Source organism: Leptopilina boulardi, unplaced genomic scaffold, assembly GCF_019393585.1.
Source record: "Leptopilina boulardi isolate dan_hultmark-lab unplaced genomic scaffold, ZJU_Lbou_2.1 LbouV2_30, whole genome shotgun sequence".
Taxonomy (NCBI): Eukaryota; Metazoa; Arthropoda; class Insecta; order Hymenoptera; family Figitidae; genus Leptopilina; species Leptopilina boulardi.
Window position 1 is genome coordinate 1,776,153 of NW_026137863.1, and position 21,234 is coordinate 1,797,386.

Sequence of the window (21,234 nt, forward strand, 5' to 3'; positions counted from 1 at the left end):
AAATTAGGTAAATTTTCAATAAATACATATTATATATCTATTTTCGAAGAAAATCACAACTTTCAACTCGAAGAAACATTTCTTCATTTCCACTTTGCGGATCTTATATAGCTTCTCAATTCTCCTTTGATCGGCTTTCCGCGTTCTATTCGCTCTTATTTATCTCTCTATCTCACTATATAACGCCTGATGGCAAAAACAAAAAAAAAATATATATATCCCGCGCGCACGAGTGCATCGTGAGTGCAGCACTGGAACACTCAAACTGGCCTAAATCAATCCCAATCTCTCTATAAAATGTAATCAAGCCGTAACTCACATCTATGTATATGTGTGTGTGCATTCATTAATACTTCAAAGTAGCACGCGGGTAAAAAAGAATTTTACCCACTTCAAAAACATAAATTGATTTTCAAAGTATATATAATAAATGCAATTTATTTCCCTTCATTATTAGACTGGAATTTTTCTCTATTGGCAAAATGGGAATTTAAAAAAAAAAAATTGTTCCAACAAAATTTTTAATATATTTCTAAAATCGTGACTGAAAAAAAAAAATTCGAAATAATTCGATAATTAATTTGTAAAGTAGAAAAAATGGAAAATAATTTTTCGTAAATGAAAAAGAAATTACATTTTTTTTTTTTTGAATATTTAGGAAAATTTTTTCTATTTTGTTGCACTGAAAAAAAATTTGATTCAAATAATAATTATAATAATAAAATTATAATATAATTAAAATATAATTATAATAATAATTAATATAATTATAATAAAATTATATTATAATATTTATTATTTATTTATTTTTATCAGCTCTGAAAAATGTTATTTTTTTTTTATAAAAATATAAATATTTCTTCGATTCTTTATTATTAAATTAAAATTACAATTTTTCAAAGCTGATAAAAATCAGATTTAAATCGAAAAAAAGTTTTGTTTTTTTTTTAATCATGATTTTTATCAGCTTTGAAAAATTTTTTATTTGTTTCAAGTAAATATTATTATTATATAATAATAAAATGCTTGGTCTGTCCTTCTGTCCTAATTTAAAGTTGGCCTTTTCTGATTTCACGTGTTTTTTTAAATAGTAATTTTATGACGTGTCAAATTTTGACAATTCTTTTTCTCATTTTTGCCAAAGTTGTATAATTGTGTTTCCAAATTTCGGAATAAGTTTCTTTAAAATTCCAAATTCGAAAATTCAATTCACAAAGCTGAAGTACACAACGTTTACCAACGAAATTTTTTTTAAAGTTGTATATTGATTCAAAAATTGTATACAAATACAAAAAATTTATGATGAGAAAAAAGATGCGCCAGAAAATTTCGTACAAGATAGTAATTTGAAAAAAATTTATTTTTAAGGTATCAGGGGCCAACGAATATCTATTAAATATTAATTATAACAACACAGGCCTCGAATCAACTTAAAGACACAAAAAAGTCGTTTTAGTCGATTTGTATTCCAAAAATAAGTGGATTTGTTTTTTATTTTAACAAAAATATTTTACAGATATTTAAATAAAAAAATTTTTTTTTTATAATAATCCTTTTCGAAGGTTTAAAGTTGAAATTTTTAGAAATAATTAAATTTCAAAAGATATTGTTAATTTTTCAAACAGTTATTAAATTTTACAGAACTAAAAAAAATTTATCAAACAATTTTTGGAAAACATTTTTTAAATTTAATTAAATTTTCAAAGATTTAAAATTGAGATTTTTGAAATTAATTGAAACTTTAAGTGTTTTGTAATTAAAATTTTAGATGATTTCACTAAAAATTTATTAGAAAATGCGGACAAAATACAATAATTTAAAAATCATTTTTAATTGAAAAATGGTTTCAGATAGTTGAAATTTCAAAGAATATTATTAAAATAGTTAAAAATAATTGAATTTCCTTAGAGTTATAATTGAAATTATTAAATTTCAAAAAAAAAAAATTTCGATGGAAAATTTTAGAAATAATTAAATTTTAGATGCTTTTAAATTCAAATTATTGAAAATTCAATTAATTTTGAATTCAAATTTTTTGAGAATAATTAAATTTTAATTAATTTTAAATTTGGAAAATAATTGAATTGAAAATTTTGGGAAATAATTGAATTTTAATAATTGATATTTTGGATAATAATTTAATTTAAGTTCATTTTTGATTGAAAATTTGGATAATTAATTTTGAATAGAAATTTTAGAAAATAATTGAATTTTATTTCATTTTAAATTGAAAACTTGGTAAATAATTAAATTTTAAATTGAAAAATTTCGATAATTATTGAATTACATTTATTTTTTTATAATATCACAATTTGAAATATTTTTTGATTTATTTGCCGTAAGTTGTCAAATTGATATAGTTTTCTGAAAGAAACTTTTGTTTTTTATAGACTGAGCATGACGGGGGCGGTTCATGAACGTTCCGGAAAGTAAGCGCATGGTATGCGCGTATATGTGTATTTGTGTGAGAGATGATATAGGATATCTAATTATCCAAAGACTTGGACTTCTTTGGTCTACATCGGTATACTTACTTTAAGTATATACAGAGACGAAAGTATACTTGGTGTTCCTATCATCTTCTTTCTCTCTCTCTCTCTATATATATATATATTCGTGTATAAAATATATAATCGTTATATACACTTCATTCTCCGCGCGTGATGGCGACGACCAAGAGATTCCTGTTACGGTCCACACCGTTAACTTAATGCTAAGGATGAAACCACAGATTCACCAGTAGTCATTTCAGGATCGCTTGAACAAAAAAAAACAGAAAGGTAAAAAAAATCAAGAATTATAAACCAACTCGTTTTCTTAAGCTTCCTTAATGAGATTAGAAAAAAAGAAGGTTTCTCTCTAATTTTTCTTTTGGAAATTTTCATCTTTTCCTAAAAAGAGAAAAAATTGTAATTAGTTTAAAATTCATTTTTCAATTTTCTGATAAAATTATTTCTTTCGTTAGTATTTCCGAAAACAATACAAAACTGAAGTACACAACGTTTATGATAAACGATTTTTAAAGAAATAATTTTTTAAAATGAAAAATTCTATAATTTTTTGCCTAAAAAGTATTTTTTTATAATTTGTTAATTAATGAAAACTACAAGAAATATTTTTTGGGCGAAAAATTCTATAATTTTTTTGCCTTAAAACTATTTTTTTAAAATAATTTGTTGATTAATTAATTAATTAATTAAAAAATTGTTTCTTTAAAAATCGTTTATCATAAACGTTGCGTATACTTGAGCTTCGTAAAACAATTCGAATTTTTTTTTAGAATATTAATAATTATTTTTTTATTACTATTTTCATAGTATTACCTACTATTTTTATATTTGTAATTATTATTCTCAGTTAATAATTACTATTTTCACATTTTTAATTATTCTATACTTTCTACTTTTCTTAACACGAATTATTATTGATAATATATATCTTTTTAAAAACAATATTTGTTAAAATATTTTATTATGATAGGTTTACATGAATACTTCCTCGATAATAAAGTGAATTTCCCCTTTCAAGTTTTATCTGTAATTTACGTGAGATCGAATGCTAACAAATTAAGCTTCCTTCTTCACTGATTAGAAACATATATATATGAACGTAAATTGAACTTCCATTTAGAAGGCCATACACATTTACACTCCTTCTTCTATTAGAAATATAATAAACCTGTAATTAGTGTGGAAATAAAGAGGGAAGAGAATTAAAATTATCCCCCTTCTTCTAAAAATATTAAATAGTTATCAAGATTGAGGGCAAAGATATATATGAGAGAGAGGATTGAAATTATATCTTTTATAAAATTTATAGCAAGAGAAAAATTTATCTATGATTCGTTATAGTCTGATTTTTTTCAAATACGATTTAAATTGTAAGGAAAAAAAAAACTCATTATTTTTTTTTTCAAAACCGCGACACAACCCCTCGTTGCCAGACGTCAGCGTCGACTTAAGCTTGGGTTTTAAGTGTCAAAGGGGACTTTAGACTGGGAAGCCCATTTTTCGATCGTAAATGCTCATGTTGTATAATTTTACATTGTAAGGATTATTGCAGAATTATATTTATAATGTTACAAAATGATGAATATTTATATTATCCTTTTTTTTAAAGAAAAAAAATTGTTTTTCTATTCTTCGCAATAGAATTTTTTAAAAATATTTATTATAAAATTACAAATTTGGTTTTGAATTCTCTTTTTTTTTGTAATTGGAGTTTTGAGTTCTATTCTAAAAAAAAAAATTTCGGTTCGATTAAAAAGAACCGTTTTTGGGTACATTTCCAAGAAGCAATTGCTTTGGTTTAAAAAAAAAGTATGAAAGTATATATTATAACGGGTTATTGTAAAAAAAAAAATTATCTGAATAGAAGCGTAATGTAAAAAAGTTATTCGTTTCTTGAGAAAGACGATGATGAAACTTGTCTACTTTGATGACTAATCATTCCGGAAGACACCGAAAAATTATATATATATTTTTTTTTCTATATCAAAAAGAAAGGGGAATCTTTTTTTTCGAAATTCTTTTTTGGTTTTTGTGTTTTGATTTTTCTTTTTCTTTTTTTTTTTCAATTGAGACGACTGTCAAGACGATTAACAGGAAGTCACGGAACCGTGGACAGGAAGTCTCAAAACGATCTAACGTTACTTGATCCGGAAGCAAACACTTCTCGCTATGAAACTGCAATGCACTTTACTGCACTAAAAGCACGTGTCGATGAAGTGTCAAGTTAAAGGCGAATTTTTAACCTTTCTTCTCCTCTTCTTCTTCACTCGAGAATTGCTTTTCTAAAAGGCTTTTGTTCCCAAAAAGTTATTCAATTACAGGCGAAAAAAGGAAACAGTTTTTTTTTTGGTGAAAAATATCAAATATTCGAAAATGTAATTTTTTTATTTCGATTTCTATTTATTTTTTTTTATTCTATTTATTTTGGTGAAAAATACCAAATATTCGAAAATGTAATTTTTTTATTTATTTTATTTACAAAAATTTATTTCGATTTCTATTTATTGTTTTTTATTTTTTTTTATTCTATTTATTTTGGTAAAAAATACCAAATATTCGAAAATGTAATTTATTTCGATTTCTATTTATTGTTAATTTAATTTGAATTTGAAAATAATTTTTTTTATTCTCTAAATCTCGCGTTTGCATTTTTTATAATAAAAACGAGATTTTGTTTTTTCTATCCCTTTTTTATAACGAATAGTAATAAGAAAAACCTTGTACCATAATCGGAGAACAAGCTCATTGTCATGCAGGATTGGTGCAAATTGTAAAGTGACGTCACACGCAGTTTCAACTGTGATTTCATCTCTTCTAAAGGGCACTTAAAATCCTACGTGTATACCTTTCTTAAAAAACCAGTTCTTTGTTTTTTCCTCTTCAAAATTTATAGATTTTTTTTTTTCAAACATCAGTCTTTCCACATACAGAAATGTATTGTTTTTAAAATAAAAAAAATATTTTTGTAAAATATATAATTTTTTTTCCTAGAATGATGAGAATTGGAGACGAAAAATGCGGAAAAGATGATTTTTTTAAAATATTAAAGTACTTCCGGATGTTGTAATTATTCAAATGTGAATTAAATACTCGACGTTAATCAAAAAAAAAAAAAAAAAAAAAAGTGTTGACTGTATATATTTTAAAATGACGCAACGTTAACACAATATTGAACGAACAATGATGATGATGATGATGATAATGATGGGCACATTGCTTCTCTACGATGAGAGCGTGCGAGGATGTCGGGACATGCAAATTTATCAATTTAGTGCACCGGTGCACTCAAGCGCATTGCATCGTTGCAGTGTAATCATTATTGAAGCCAGACTGCCCCTGTACATTTACTTTTTGCCTCTTCTCAAGACGACCAATTTCTTAATCAACTTGATGCCAATGTCCTCCCATTAAAAGAAGTCAAAACATATATATAATTTCAAAATTTATTCATTTGCTTTTGATTTTACTTCATTAATTTAAAAAAAAAATAAATTTCTTTCTACAAATTTTCCAATTAAGAAAAAAAAAATTCCTTATTTATTTATAAAAAAAAAAAAATTTACGTTTCGTAATTCTTTAAATAATATTTTGGCAAATTTATTCTCTGAATCAAAATATTTTCAACAAAAATTAAATATAATTTAATTTAATTTAATTTTTTTGTGTCAGCCCGTGTATTATTATAAATAAATAAATAAATAAATAATAAAAAATATTTTTTCAATAAAATAATTGTATGAAGACAAAGTAACTTTCAACAAAAACTAAATATTTTTTTTTTTTTTGTCAAAATAATTGTAAAAGTATCTTTTTCAAATAAAAATATTGTAATTCTTTTAAACAAAAAATATAAATATAAAATATTTTGTCAATTATGAAGACAAAAGTTTGAATTTTAAAATAAAATATATATATTGAAATGAAGACTTGAGGGACAATTCGTATATCAAATAAATTTATTTGCACAATGCAACTTCCCCCGGAATTGAAATACTGACGTTGGGAGTCAACGACCTCGTTTTCAAGTTCTCACGACTTTCTATGTAGAATAGAAGATGCATATTTGTGAAAACTTTGTATATGTTGATGTGAGTCGCGTGTCTCCTGTCTCTCTAGTGAAAAAACAGGTGTCTATTCACCACCAAGATTTCACCCTCTACCTTTCACCCCCCCCCCCCTTTTACATTGAAAAAACATTGCCTCGGGACAGACGTGTACACATGGACACATTGACTCAGTTAATGGGCTTTTCACATATATAGACTTTTTGGGCTCTCTTTTTAATTCTCCTTTTTTCTAAAACTACACATAAAAAAAAAAAAATTTAATTGTAATATAAAACTACCACATAAAAAAAAATTTTTTAATTGTAATATAAATTTTAATTCTAATTCAAATTCAAATTCTAATTTAACTAATTGTTTATTTTTACTTTTGTTACAGAGAATCAAAGTTCCGATGCTGTTCAATCAGATCAACTTTTTTTGTTCGACATTTTTTTTCTTTCAAGGTAAGAGCGAATTTCTATTTCAAAAATTTGGAAATTTTTATTTTCAAAAAATAAAATTGAAAAATCTTCATTGCCAAGACCTTGAAAAATAGATTTCGTAAATATATTTGTAAAAGGGATTAATCAAAATTAATGATTATAACTAAATCCCTCTCGAAACAATATTATCTTATCGTTTTTTTTTCTACATCTGCTTTTTATTCGTCTACATAGAAGCATGACAAGACTACTTTTCGGTCGATGATTTCATAAAGTGTAAACGTTTCATTAGTGTTGTATACAAAAAGTGTTTCGTATGATGAAATAAATATATATATCGAAGGTCGGAGAAGGGATGGGCGATAATTTAGCAGATCTGCACCAGGTAATTGTCGTTCAATGCGTGTCAATTGATAGTGCACATATATTTATATATATCTATATTCAAAACAAGCCGGTCATATTCATTCGTATGTATATTATAACCTTTGGTTCGGTTTTGCGTCGCGGTTGCCGCGCCAGTTGTGGTTTGACGTTCTCCTGGCGAACATTCGTCTCTTCCGCAATCAGTAAGTTTACTAAAAAAAAAATGTTGCCTAAAAAAAATTAGGATTTTTTATTTAAGAGAGTTTTTAATGAAAAAAAAATTTGACCGCATTTATAAAACTAAAAATAATTTATTTTTTAAAAATGAATTTTCGATTTAAAAATTTATTTATTGAAAATATAATAATTGAAATAAGATATAAAAAAAACTAATTTAACTAAATTCTAGAATTGAAAAAATTTAATTTAATTAAAGAAATTACAAAAATAAAGCTAATCTCGGGAAATATTTGAGAAAAAAAAAAATCAACGGGAAAATCTCGCGTGTTGGAATCTTTGACAGAAATCAGCTGACTCGGCTATTATTAGTCTTCCGTATTGTCTTTTGAATATATATATACATTTATTAAAAATCGTTACAAAATTCAAAAAGAATGGATTCCTCTTGGAAATATTTCGAATATTCAATTTTGATAAAGATCTTTATTTTATCTGAAACAATATACATTATTTATCATGATGAAGCAATTGAATCAAACGGTATTCTAATTTGCCTTCTTCTTTGTTTTTGTATTTTTTTTTTCGTTTCTAAAAAAAAAGGCTTGGTAATTGTGATAAATTAAAAAACACCTTTAGTACCGTTTAATTAAGAGTAAATAATTTTTTTTTTCCTTAATTATTTCAAAAAAAAAATAAAATAGAAATCTGATTTTGTTTTTTTTTATTTACAGATTCAGATTTAATAAAAAGTGAAAATGTTATCCTACATGTTGCCAACGGAGGACAAACCGCCGCCGGGCAAAATACAAAATCACAACGATTTGCGAAATTATACGAGCAATGTGATGTTAAAAAAAACTGTCGATTTGAATAATAGAACAATGAATTCGACATTATTGGCGAGACTTGAGGATGGTACTGGTGATCGATATCATCAGCAGCATCATCAAACAATGCAAATTCAAGGACAAACTGTGATACCAATTGAGAGTCCTAAGCATAATGGTACCGGCCGAAAATCAACCCTCCATACATCATCACGAGTCACCAAGGACGATAGTCTCTATAGTATTGACAGTGATGCAAGTACTGTTGGTAGTGAGAGAAAAAATAAAATTCTCAATGGCGCAAAGCACGCTAGTCTCAAGAGGTAAATATTTCCCAAATTGTTTTAACCTTTAAAATTATAATTATTTTCCTTGCACGCGAAAGAAAACTTTTGTTTTAAACTTTAATCCACAATTTAAGAATCGAATTTTCTTATAAACTTGGTTTTCTAATTTTTAATGTTTTTGAGAAAAAAAAAATTGGATTTTTAATTCATCTATCAATCATTTTAATGTATCTATTTTTGTATAACTATTGAAATAACTTGTAATTATTGGATGAAATCGAAGTATCTTGGGAAAAGATTTGTTTCACACATGTTTTCATAATTTTCATCTCTCATACAAACTTTCTCTTAAATTATAGTCTTAGTAAAAAGAATAATTAAATTATTTAATATTTTAATATTTTATTTTCGTTTCATTTATTATAAATTCAATTTTTTTCAAGTTGAAAAGGTTTTTTCGTGGCGCATAAATTAGAAATCATTAATTAGAATTTTTATTTTCAAGTATTAAAAATAATTATTTTTTATGCGAATTTTCAATTTTTTAATTAAAATTTGAGAGATTTTCTTTTTATACGAATTTTTACATACACGGAGAAAAATGAAAAACAAAAATAATTTAATTTTTAATCCTTTTAAAGTAAATTCTAAGATGTCAGGAATTTTGTGGCAATGCTTTGGAAATAGTAAAAAAAATACTAATTCCGGAGTGTAAACTTTACTAATTCAGGAGTAATTTTTTCTATTTCCGAAGCGAAAATTGTCAGAAATGCGCCGAAGTTTCGATGTTACTTTATAATTATAGTAAAAGTTATTTTATATTTTTTTCTGTGTAACCAAATTTTTAGCTACTGAATTTTTGTTTGGCAGAATTTTTATTTTACAGTCATTTTCTTTACATGATTTTTTAATTCAAAAAAATTTCGATTTCAGCGAATTTTAATTCAACGAATTTTTAATTCAACAGAATTTTCATTCAATTTGAATTTTATCTGATTAGAAATTTTTTATTTCAGAAATTCCAATTCACCGAATTTTAATTTGTCCAAATTTTTAAATGTACGAATTTTTAAGACACCGAATTTTCATTTGTCCGAAATTACAAATCTTTCTGTCGATTTTTTGTTTAGGTGTTTATAATTTCGGACAAATGAAAATTTAGCGAATTAAAAATTCGGACAAATTAAGATTCGTCGATTTTGAATTTCTGTTAATTAAATAAATAAATAAATTATTAATATTAATTAAAAATTTTATTAATAAAAATTAAATGACTGTAAAATAAAAATTCTTGTGAAAATTCCGTAGCTAAATATTTTTTTAAACTAAAAATTCGTATAAGAAATTTTTTGTCAAATGCTATCAAAAAATGAAAATTCATCTAAAAAAAATAATTCTAATAAAATTTTTTAAAATGAAAAATTCTAATTAATGATTAATAATTATTTCTAATAAAATAAAGTAAACCAAGTTTTTAAGAAATTTAAATATATTTTGCAAATTTATTTTTTTCTCAATATCTTTTTATTTAAAAAAAAAAAATTTCGGCATTTTAAATAAGATTGAAAATGAGGAAAAACAAATCACACCTTCGTGGAGAAATTACAAAATTTATTTACAGAAAAACGCCGACAGTTGAAATTGAAACGATGACATTTTGCGGGGATTGCAAAGAAGGACTTTTTTCCAATTTGACTCTGGGTGTGTAAACGTGCACCCACGTGTCTGCTTTCAAGTAGAGATGAGATTCACATATTATTATAGTGGAGAGAGAAAAAAAAACACACACACATCGTCGTGCGTGACCACGCGAATTAAATGCGAGTGAAAGAATGAAAAGAAAGAAAGAAAGAAAAAAAAAAAGGAGGGAAACGCGATCGGAGCAGTATGTCGTTCACTGTCAAGGCGCAATGAGGCATATACACAAGAATCACGTTCTAAAATTGAGTGGACTTTAAATCACAAACATTGCTTGAAATTCCAGGCAAGCCTTTCAAAGAATTTCGGTCACTAACTATACGATGTACGCGTGCTTGCGATTACATCAGTTGAGGTTTTTTTCTTTTATTTCCCCTCGCGTAGAAAATACTATATATATATATATTCTAAAAGAGGGAGTTTTTTTTCATGAGCAATAACAAAGTTATTGGGTTAAGAATTCCAGATTTGGAGCAGATTAATTAAAAAGACATTTGGAGGCTAACTAGTTGGAAATAATAAATTAGGAACGAAAATAGATCCGTCATATTCTATCGCCGTGGATAGTTTAATGAACCTTTGGATAATTCTAAATTTATCTTTTTGCTTTTTATTCTTTTCTTTCTTTATCGATAAACTTTTTTTTTCCAATAGAAAATAATGATAAAATAATTTAAATAAAATTCCTTTTTTGAAAACTGATTTTTCATTCGAAAAATAGAGTTAAGAACAATGTTCTTTAAAAATATATACTTTTTATGAATTATTTTTTTTCTAAATAATTTATTTTTGCTAATGAATTTTTTTAAAAAAATTAAAAAACTAATTGAAATTTTAGTAATGGAAAAATTTCTAAAATTTTAATTTAATTTAAAAATTGTTTTGTCCAAAAAATTTTTTGAATTCGAAAAATAGAGTTAAGATCAAGGTTGTTTTTTTTTTAAATATCGGAATTATTTTTTTTTTCGGTTTAGATTTTTTAATGTAAACCGTGTCTTGCCAAAACAACTGCGTATGACATCTATTTTCGCGAGTGATATATACACTTTTCTCGCTCCGACTATTTTTGAATATCGTATATTAAATATATATATATATACGCAAAAGAGGATGACGATTTATTCCGGAAGCTGTACTATATGGCACCCACTCGAACGTTAACTATTATTCCTTTAGGGTATGACGTCAAAATTGAAAATTAACCGTCAAAACAGTTTTGAGGGACACTAAAAAGATAGAAAAATATTCCCCCCTTAAGTTTTTTTCTAATTTTAAAAATTACAAAATAATGAATTAAATTGAAAAAGATTCGTTAGAAATTTTTTTTCCAATTAAATTTGGTTTTTCTTTTTTGATTATTTTAGATGTTAGTTATTATTATTAATTATTAATTATCAATTATCAATTATTAATTATCAATTATTAGTTTACAAAAACAATCCAAATTGAAAAATAGATTAAACGAGAAAATAGTCTTGGTTTTTAATTAACACTAACTATCGGGGTTTTTTTTTTTAAGTTTTATTGCATAATAATTATAAAGCCTCTTAAATAAAAGATCAACTATTGTACAAGTGAAAAAGAAGAGAGTGGGAAATTGTTACATCATTGTCAGCAATGATGACACATTTATATAGTAAGCGTGTCTTTGATGCTTCGTCAGTAAAGTTAAAATGCCGGCAGTACACGTGACTTTGACACATTGAGTATCCAATTTATATATATATATATACATCTTTGCTCTTTCCATACAGCTCCAAAATGAATTCTACGCGCTAGGTGTCAGCACTTCTTGACGCTCGACAATATAGTTTAGATTCAAACCAAATCTATATTTCAATTTTTAATTTAAAATCAGTTATTTTTTATTAAAAAAAAAAAATAGGAAACAATTTTTTGAATTTCAAATGGAAAAAAATAATCTCAACTTCTTCGTTACAAATGACGGAGTAAATCGAATCAATTTACGAGTGCATTCAATAGAATGATTTACAACTCATTTTTTTTGTAATAAGATATACAACGACGTATTATGAATTATAAACGGAAAAACCAATTATTAATTAGTTTCAATAAAAAGACTGCATTGTCATTTAATTATACCGAGGCGAAATTTAAAATTAACAATAGGGGAATTGAAAAAAAAGAGGAATCTATTTTGAGATCATTAGTCAAAAAAATGTAACTATTGTTTCGATAAAAATAGAGTTTTATTAATTAGGACAAACTTTCGAATTCGGTCAATGACCAGACATGAGAAATTTGATCTATCATCAACTTGTGATTACAATTTTGATACCTTTTCTGCGGTTTAGACACACTGCGTCCAGTTTTAGTCACGCAATATAGGAAATTGAGGTTTGGTGTCTGTATTTTTGCGGCTGCCCAACGTCTAAAGTTTTAAAGAAAAATATTTAATCTTAGTTTCGTTTTTCTGCCCTTGAATTTTTTTTTTTAATTTCAATAGGAGAAAATTATGATAAAAATTAATTGTGTAATTTTTTTTTGTAGGGTATCTTTTGGATCGAGTAAAGGATCAATGGTTGAAACTCTTGTGTACGAGACTCCAGTGCAAGAAGAACCTGAGAATAATCACTTTATGGATCACAATGGTCGTCTACCAGTTTCAATGATTCCAGTTCCTGATACAGAGTGAGTAAAAAATTTTTCGATTTTCAAAAAATAGATTTTTTTCTTATTACATTGAGAGAAATGGAAAAAAATAGGAATCTAAATGGAGATAAAAATAAGAATGATTGACTATTTCCATTAATTTGATTAAATTTAACACGGGGTCATGAATTACAAGAAATCATGAAAGGTATCCCACACAATTTTGTGTCTGTTTAACAAACGTGTGCGATATTGTATATATATATATACAAAATGACGTCATTCACGACACACCTAGTGTACGAAAATAACGTCAATTCCCCAACAATGAGAACACAAGAATTGTGTATGAAATCAATATTTTCTTAAATTTTTTTTTTAATTGAAAATTTAATTTTTCAATCGAATTTTTATTTAATTTTATAATTCGGTAAAAATTTGTTTATTTAATCTTTCTTTTTTTTTAATGGTCCTCTTCGTTGAGAAAAAGTATTTTGTAAATTTATTGCCCCTTTGGACGTAAATAAAGTGAATAAACAACGTAATGAAAATGTAAATCTCAAGTTGAAATGCAATATCAACCACATTTTATGACTCGATTTTAAAACGTCTTAAATTCCAAACAAACATATATATATATTGACAAATGGGTTTCATGCTGCAGTAAAAGAAAAAATCATTTGAAAAATAGGATTCCGTTTTTGAAAATTGAAAATTTAAATAAAATCGCTATTTTTAAAAAAATTCAAAATTTGATTCAACTAAAGAATATTAAAAATACTGTATGTCCTGATGCTGATATTAAGTTTATAGGTCTTGATTATTTATTCTTGACACAGTCTTCTCGTTAACTAGATCAAATGCGATAATGAGCGTTAGAGCAGACGATATATATGACTGATCACAAAGTGTAAAAGAACGTAGGCTGCCAAGATCATCGAGGAATAAATTAATTTACTTTTCATGACTACAAGAAAACAAAAAAAGCATTTATAATCCTTGCAAAAAAAATACCGCTTTAATTACTTTCACAATTTATAATATATATGGTTATAAATATTTTTATTATTCCCGGTATATTTGAATTTATTGAATCATGGAGAATTAATCGCGATTAAGAGGAAAATGATAAAAAAAAAATCATAAACAACTATAATAGATTTTAAAAATTCAAAAAAAAAATAAATTTATCAAAATTTTGGTAAAATGAAATAATTTTTTTTAATCGATAATAAATAAAAATAGAAATTAAAAATTTTAATTTCAAATCAGGTATGTTCTAGTTTTTTTTTTTCTAAATAGAAGAATTCGCCGCTTTTGAAACCCGATAGACTCTGGATTGAAACAATTAAAATCTGTTTAACAGATTTAATGGGGTTATTAAGTGCTTTAATAACAGGGACGAGAAAGCCCGTTTCCGATCACGTTTTTCGTTTTAATCGAGGCCATTCAATGGCAAAGATTATATCAGACACGTTAATCTGCAAATAGTATATATAGAAATAATATTGCGAGCGAGCGAGCGATTTAAAAGATATCGGAAGATTTATCAGTTACTTTACACTTTATTATAACTTATTAAATTGCATCTAATACAATATTCTAATTAATTTATTAGACAAGCACAAATATCCATGTAATTTGCAAATAATGATTATTTCCCAACGATAAATAATTATTATCAAAATGAAAAATGAGATATTCAACAGATTTTGCGAATTATTTCTTGTTTGATAAATTAACAAGAATTTTCAATTTAATTATTACTATCATCATCATCATCATCATCGGTATTCATGATTAAAGAGCGAGATATTAAAAAACAAATTTTTTTTCTTCTTTTTTTTTTTTTTTTTTGTTTCGAAGACTAAATTGTCTTCGTAGGAGTAATACACACTGCGTGTCGGTAAGATGCGTGATGATTGAGATACAGGGAAAAATAATGAAACAAATATGATGTTTAAGACTCGTCGTGAAGGTAGAATATATACACGAAGCATCTCGTTACAGATGGTCGGTTTCATCAATTAGGCTGATTGTTCAAGCAATCATAACTGACTTCCTGTTTTGATATTTGTTCAATCACAAAACTTTTTTCTTTTATTTTTTTTTTGAAAAGTATAACGATCTGTTATTGATTTTGAAAAATATTTTGCAAAAATTTATTAAATTTCGAAAAATTATATTTATAAATTTCAAAATTATTTAAAAAAAATATTCTATAAAAAGGAAAAAAAAAATTGAAACAATTCTAAGTTTTTGAAATACTGATGAGGAATCATCATTAGAATATAGATATTTTATTTTATTACATTAGATTGTATTTTAGAGTATATATTATGAATCATTTAATATATAAATTTAAAAATATTCTATCACCTAGAGAAATGATTTATTTGAACCAAATAAAATATATTTGAGTTAAATAAACGTATATTTGTCTCAGAGCCTACTAACTTATTTATTTGGCGTAAATAAAAATTTTATTTGTCAGAAATAAATTTTTCTTTAGCTCAAATAAATTTTTTATTTCAATGAAATGAAATATATTTGCAACAAATAAATGAGTTAGTAGGCTCGGAATTCTAATTAGAGTAGATATTTTTTATTATATTTGATTATATTTTACATTATGTGAATTATTTAATAAATTTAAAAATTTTTTGAAAAAGGGGGGAAAAAATTTGAAAAACTGGAAAATATTCTAAAAATTTTTGAAATAATAATAAAGAATTCTAATTAGAATAAATATTTTATTATTTTAGATTATGATAAATTATTTAATAAATATACACTCAGAGAAATGGTATATTTGTAATAAAACATTTATTTACGCCAAATAAATAAGTTAGTAGGCTCTGAGACAAATATACGTTTATTTAACTCAAATATATTTTATTTGGTTCAAATAAATCATTTCTCTGCGTGTAAATTTAAAAATATTCCAAAAAGGGGAAAAAAATTTGAAAAACTGGAAAATATTCCAAATTTTTGAAATATTAATGATGAATCCTAATTAGAATAAATATTTTATTATTTTAGATTATGATGAATTATTTAATAAATATAAATTTAAAAATATTCCAAAGATGGAAAAAAAATTTGAAAAAGTGGAAAATATTCTAAATTTTTGAAATATTAATAACGAATTCTACTTAGAGTAGATATTTTTTATTATATTTGATTATATTTTACATTATGTGAATTATTTAATAAATTTAAAAATATTCTAAAAAAGGAGAAAAAAAATTTGAAAAACTGGAAAGTATTCTAAAAATTTTTGAAATAATAATAAAGAATTCTAATTAAAATAAATATTTTATTATTTTAGATTATGATGAATTATTTAATAAATATAAATTTAAAAATATTCCAAAAATGGAAAAAAAAATTTGAAAAACTGGAAAATATTCCAAATTTTTGACATATCAATGAGGAATCCTAATTAGAATAAATATTTTATTATTTTATATTATGTGAATTATTTAATAAATTTAAAAATATTCTAATAAGCGAAAATGGAAAAAATGGAAAATATTCTTAATTTTTGAAATATTAATAACGAATTCTAATTAGAATAAATATTTTATATTAGATTATATTTTAGTATATTTAGTATATTTTTTAGTTTTTTTTTTTAATATAAATTTCGTTTGGAAGTTTTTTTTTGCAGGACGAAATCATGCGAGGCAAATAATTTTCTATCTCGCGTGTTTCTCATGATCGTCGAGGGATGGCGACAGCGAATGGATGTTGGATTATTATCGACAAACAGGATATCAGGGCAATTAAATTTTCTGATTGAAATTCGAAATTGCGTGAAAGGATATCCAAATTGAAAATCCGTGAGGAAATTGAGTTTCGATATATATTCTGTTTTAGAAACAGAATTTGCAAATAATAGGGTAACAAAATTAGGAATCTATTTTTTCCATAGTTTTTTTTTTCAATTATAATTAGTTAATTAATAATTTTATTAATTAATATAATTATAATTTTTCTTTTTTAATTCGAGAATTGTTTTAATTATTTTTTGTTTTCTTTATTTTATTATTACAAATAGTGTTTTGAATTTTTTTTGCGAAAGGCTTTGAAATTTGAGAGAAATTGGAAGGAATTGTCTTATTTGAAAAATCGTTCTTTCTTTTTGACTTGTTCGTTTTCTTTCTTTCTTTCTATATTTAGATCTATCCCTAAATAGGAAATTATGTTTTTACTTCCGAAGATTTCGATTTTTTCAGATTTAGGATTGAAAATTTTTTATAATAGAAGAGAAATTAATTCGAATTTTTAGAAATAATCACAAATTATGGAAAAACATTAAATTTTGGAATAAATTCAAGGAAGAATAATTATATTTCGGTAGCTGTCGTTGGTTTACGAACGCCCGGCATTGCGTCGAACGCAGGCGTGGTACTCGAGCAAAGAAGTACGAGCCTGAAAACACACTCGTTGGCTTTTAGTTGTACTCGAACCTGATCGGCTTTGACAGTGTCTTATAGTTGTCGTTTGTTGAAACATTATTTGTCTCTTCCTCTCTTTTTCTCTTTTTTCTCTCGTTTTCATATTTGTTTTTAATTTTTTTCCCATTCTTCAATTCTTCCATTTTATCAATTATCAATTTTCTTCCATATCGTTAATCGGTCCCTTCTTGTCATTTTTTTTACTTTCCCCTTCAATCAAAATCCTCTCTCACTCTCTCTTCCTCTGAAGCCTGCCAAAAAAAAAAGAGGCGCGCGTCCAGTATTCCGCGAGTGATGAAGCAGAGAAAAATTAAAATAGTGGAAATTTTTCAGTGAGAGACAAATTTCTTTTTTTTTTTCAAGTTCTGTGGAATTGTCGAGTATCGATCCCAAAGGTATGTTTTGTAGTTCAGTAGTATCGAAAATTTGTTCCTTTTTTTTCATGATTTACTCCAAAACAATTTGACTCTAGAAGTCGTAATTCCGGTGTAATTAAAAATTACACGTTATTACGTTGCAAAAGTTGATTTTTATCAGGTTAATTGCATCCTCTTGTCAACGTTGGGCTTCAATTACGATTTTGAAATTTTTTTTTCTTTTTAATTACATTTAAGAAATTGAAAATTCTAAATTAGTAATTATTAAATGATAAGAAAATTATTGCTATAGATAGCTTGTTATTTTGGATACATAAACGCAAGAGAAGCTTCTGATTCTAATCTTTCGTTTCGTTTCTTTCGGAAAAACAAATATTTGTTTTTTTTTCAATTTTATTGAAATTTTATTTGGTATTTAGTAACAGGAAACGAGTATCAAGAACTGATAGAAGTAAAAAAAAAATTTTACAAATTTTTAAGTATTATTGAAATTTTTTGGCTTCGATTCGCAGAGGCAGGTCATGCGTATTTCCTAAAAGTGATTCCGGAAATGAAAATGAAGGTTCGCAATGATAGAGAGAAAAAGAAGGGGAATTCGCAGGTATAGAGGTGATCCAGGAGAGAACAACACGTTGCCATAGCAACACGCCATCTTGACACTCTTATGGTTTTTGATTTCTTAAGTACAAAGAATCTCATCTTTTTTTTTTTTTTTTTTATTAAAGGACAAAATGTTACCTGAAAGGCAGGAAAGGTAGACAACTCTGTTTTAGAATGATTCTATTTTGTCGAGCCATTTTAATAGCTTGGGGAATCTTTTCACTATTGTACAAATTCACCTGTAATTTCTCTATTGAAAAATTGATACTATTTTTCAAAAACGAATTTCTATTTTGACGTTTGCTTAAAGAAGCGGTTTTTTAAATTTTTTAGGTAATTTTTAGATATCTTTAGGTTTTTTTTTTTTTTTTTAATCAAACTGTAATTAAATAGAAATTAAGATAAAGAAATTATAATGAGATTTAAATTTTGTTTTCGAAATCGATATTTAAAAAATTTTAATTAAAATTAAAACTAATTATAAAATTACTAAAAATTTTAGGTATTGCTATTTTTTCCAAAAAAAAAAATTTCCTAATCTCAATTACAATATTAAATTTATTGATCGGTAAAAAAAATCAGTATCACTATTATTTATTTATTTGATTTTGATAGAAACGAAAATTTAAATTTCTTAATTTTATTCAATGAGTTTTCTAAATAAGTGATAAATTATTTTAAATTCCATATACAATTATTATAGTCTATGATAAGTATATTGACTTATGAATATCAAATAATTGTTAGATATATGGTCCGTTGTTTTATATGATCACACACACGTTATCTTGTCAGCAATAAGTATTTAGTAAAATCATTGTATGATTTTTTATACTTTTTAAATTTAAAAGAAATAATTCTTACGAAATTTTTTATTTTTATAATAAAACTTTGATTTAGCCTTGAGAAAATCTAATTAAATTGCGTCATTGAGTTACATGTCTGTCATTTTTTTTTTTTTTTTTTTTTTTTACGATAGTATTCTAATCACTAATGATTCCGCGTGTCTTTTTTCGAATATTTATGATAATAACAGAAAACGGTGCTTCGATTTAAAGAGACGTCGCGGAATTCGGATATTTTTAAGAAAGAAGAAACAAATCTTCTCAAGGTTACTGCGCACGGTGTTACAAGTGTCGCGTCATAGTTTTTTTTTTTTCGTTTAAAAATCAGAAACTAATTTACAGAAAAATAAAAGGAAAATAAAAAAAAAATTTTTTTGATATAATTGCGATATAGAAAAAATGTAGATTTTCTAAAAATTAGAATCGAATTTATAGGTTTAATATTTCTATTAATAAATAATTAATTATTTTTTTGAAATTTAATTAAATTGATGGTTTTTTCTTTTTTTGTAACTGTATATGGGAGAGTCATATGCCTGCGCAAAACCACATAAGAGGTAGACTCAATGGCGCCGCAAAATCAACCCCAGCGCAAAAGGCTTGGAAAGATCGACGTCATTGTTTGCAAATAACACCCCCTTTTTGTTGGCCTCCTCGCACAGCTATACGGAAAACATAATATAGAGAAAAGAAGTAGGTTACGGTGTCGGTAATTCAGTGTTGCCAGTTTCTTTTGATCCTTCGCCCACGCAGGATCCGCAAAAAAAACTTTCTCCGGAGAGGAGAAAAAAAAAATTGCATTTCGGTTAGTGAGCTTCATTTGTTTTTTTTTTCTAAATAAAACTGAAAAAAGAAAATAATTTTTTTTTTCGAATTATGGAAATGGGAATAAAATTATCTGAGTCCCAACCAAATATTTTTTTTAGAATTAATTTTTCTATTACTTAGCTAACCAGAAGATTAGAATTTAATTTTTCAAAAACCCATATGTTTGTGCCGTAGAAAATGATTTGGGCTCAAGGTCTACTTTTAAAGGACAAAGGGGAGTGACGTCAGATCAGACAGTAGAAGATGATTTTTAGAGTCCAGAGGGGAAAATGACTCGTTGAGGAATTGTAAACAGAATAATATAACAGTGTTAAACTTTGTGTGAAGCGATTTGTGAATAAATAGACACGACTGTTTAATGAAATGCCAATTTCAAATGGTATAAATAAATCAGTGTTTCGTTTCGAAAAAAAAATTACCCAAAAATATTTCTATTGTAATTTTTATTTTTTTTATTTTGCAAAAATCTGGAGAAATTTATTCAAATTTGATTTTTCGTAAGAAAATTTGTTTTAATCTTTCTCTTTTTTTCCGCTGGTGATTCATTGAGGAAATACCACTGGCGCCAGGCTTCTGTATATACACATCCCAACTGATTTCTTTTCAAAGAGTTAATTGCACCCGATTGAAAATTAGTGATTGGTTATTTCAAGTTGGCATGATTTTGCTATTTCGAGCTGATTGGAAAACAGTGATGGCTCAGGTTCAAAATTTCGAAAGGAATTTCTCTCTCTTCATTTGATCTTTATAATTACGGAAATAAAAATAATTTCCCTTTGGTTAATGATAATTACATCTTTCGTATAGGTCTTCGATTTTTTTTTTATTAGAGTAATATTTCTCTAAAAATTAAGAAAATATTTTTTAATTTTTATCATAATTTATAGATTTTGTATTACGGAATATTTAATTGAATTTTTTTTTTAATATTAAATGACTTCTTAAGGTCGAATGTCTTGAAAAGGAACCTGTTTGCCCGATTACTCAGTTCGTTCCTTATCCGATCAACTGATGTATGCCAAAGAGGTAAAAGAGGTCGATATTTACACTGCAATGAAATCGAGAGTTTGCTGAATTTTTAAAAATTCGATATCTTTATCAAAAAAAAAAAAAATTAATAGATTATTTTTAAAAATAATTTCTATTTTCTT

General features: G+C 25.4%; 1 protein-coding gene across 3 annotated transcripts in view; it reads left to right on the forward strand.

The window, feature by feature from the left end:
* The window catches only part of LOC127282413 (uncharacterized), a 52,632-nt gene that overhangs the window by 15,341 nt on the left and 16,057 nt on the right, over positions 1–21,234 (forward strand). For 2 of the 3 annotated variants that reach the window (XM_051306638.1, XM_051306639.1), the window contains 3 exons: positions 6,954–7,020; positions 8,277–8,695; positions 12,869–13,009. In XM_051306638.1, coding sequence (XP_051162595.1) covers positions 8,301–8,695; positions 12,869–13,009 — 536 coding nt within the window. In that variant the 5' untranslated portion in view covers positions 6,954–7,020; positions 8,277–8,300. Of the gene's footprint in view, positions 1–6,953; positions 7,021–7,421; positions 7,569–8,276; positions 8,696–12,868; positions 13,010–21,234 lie in introns of those variants that run through there. The other variant, XM_051306640.1, reaches the window with a different exon arrangement.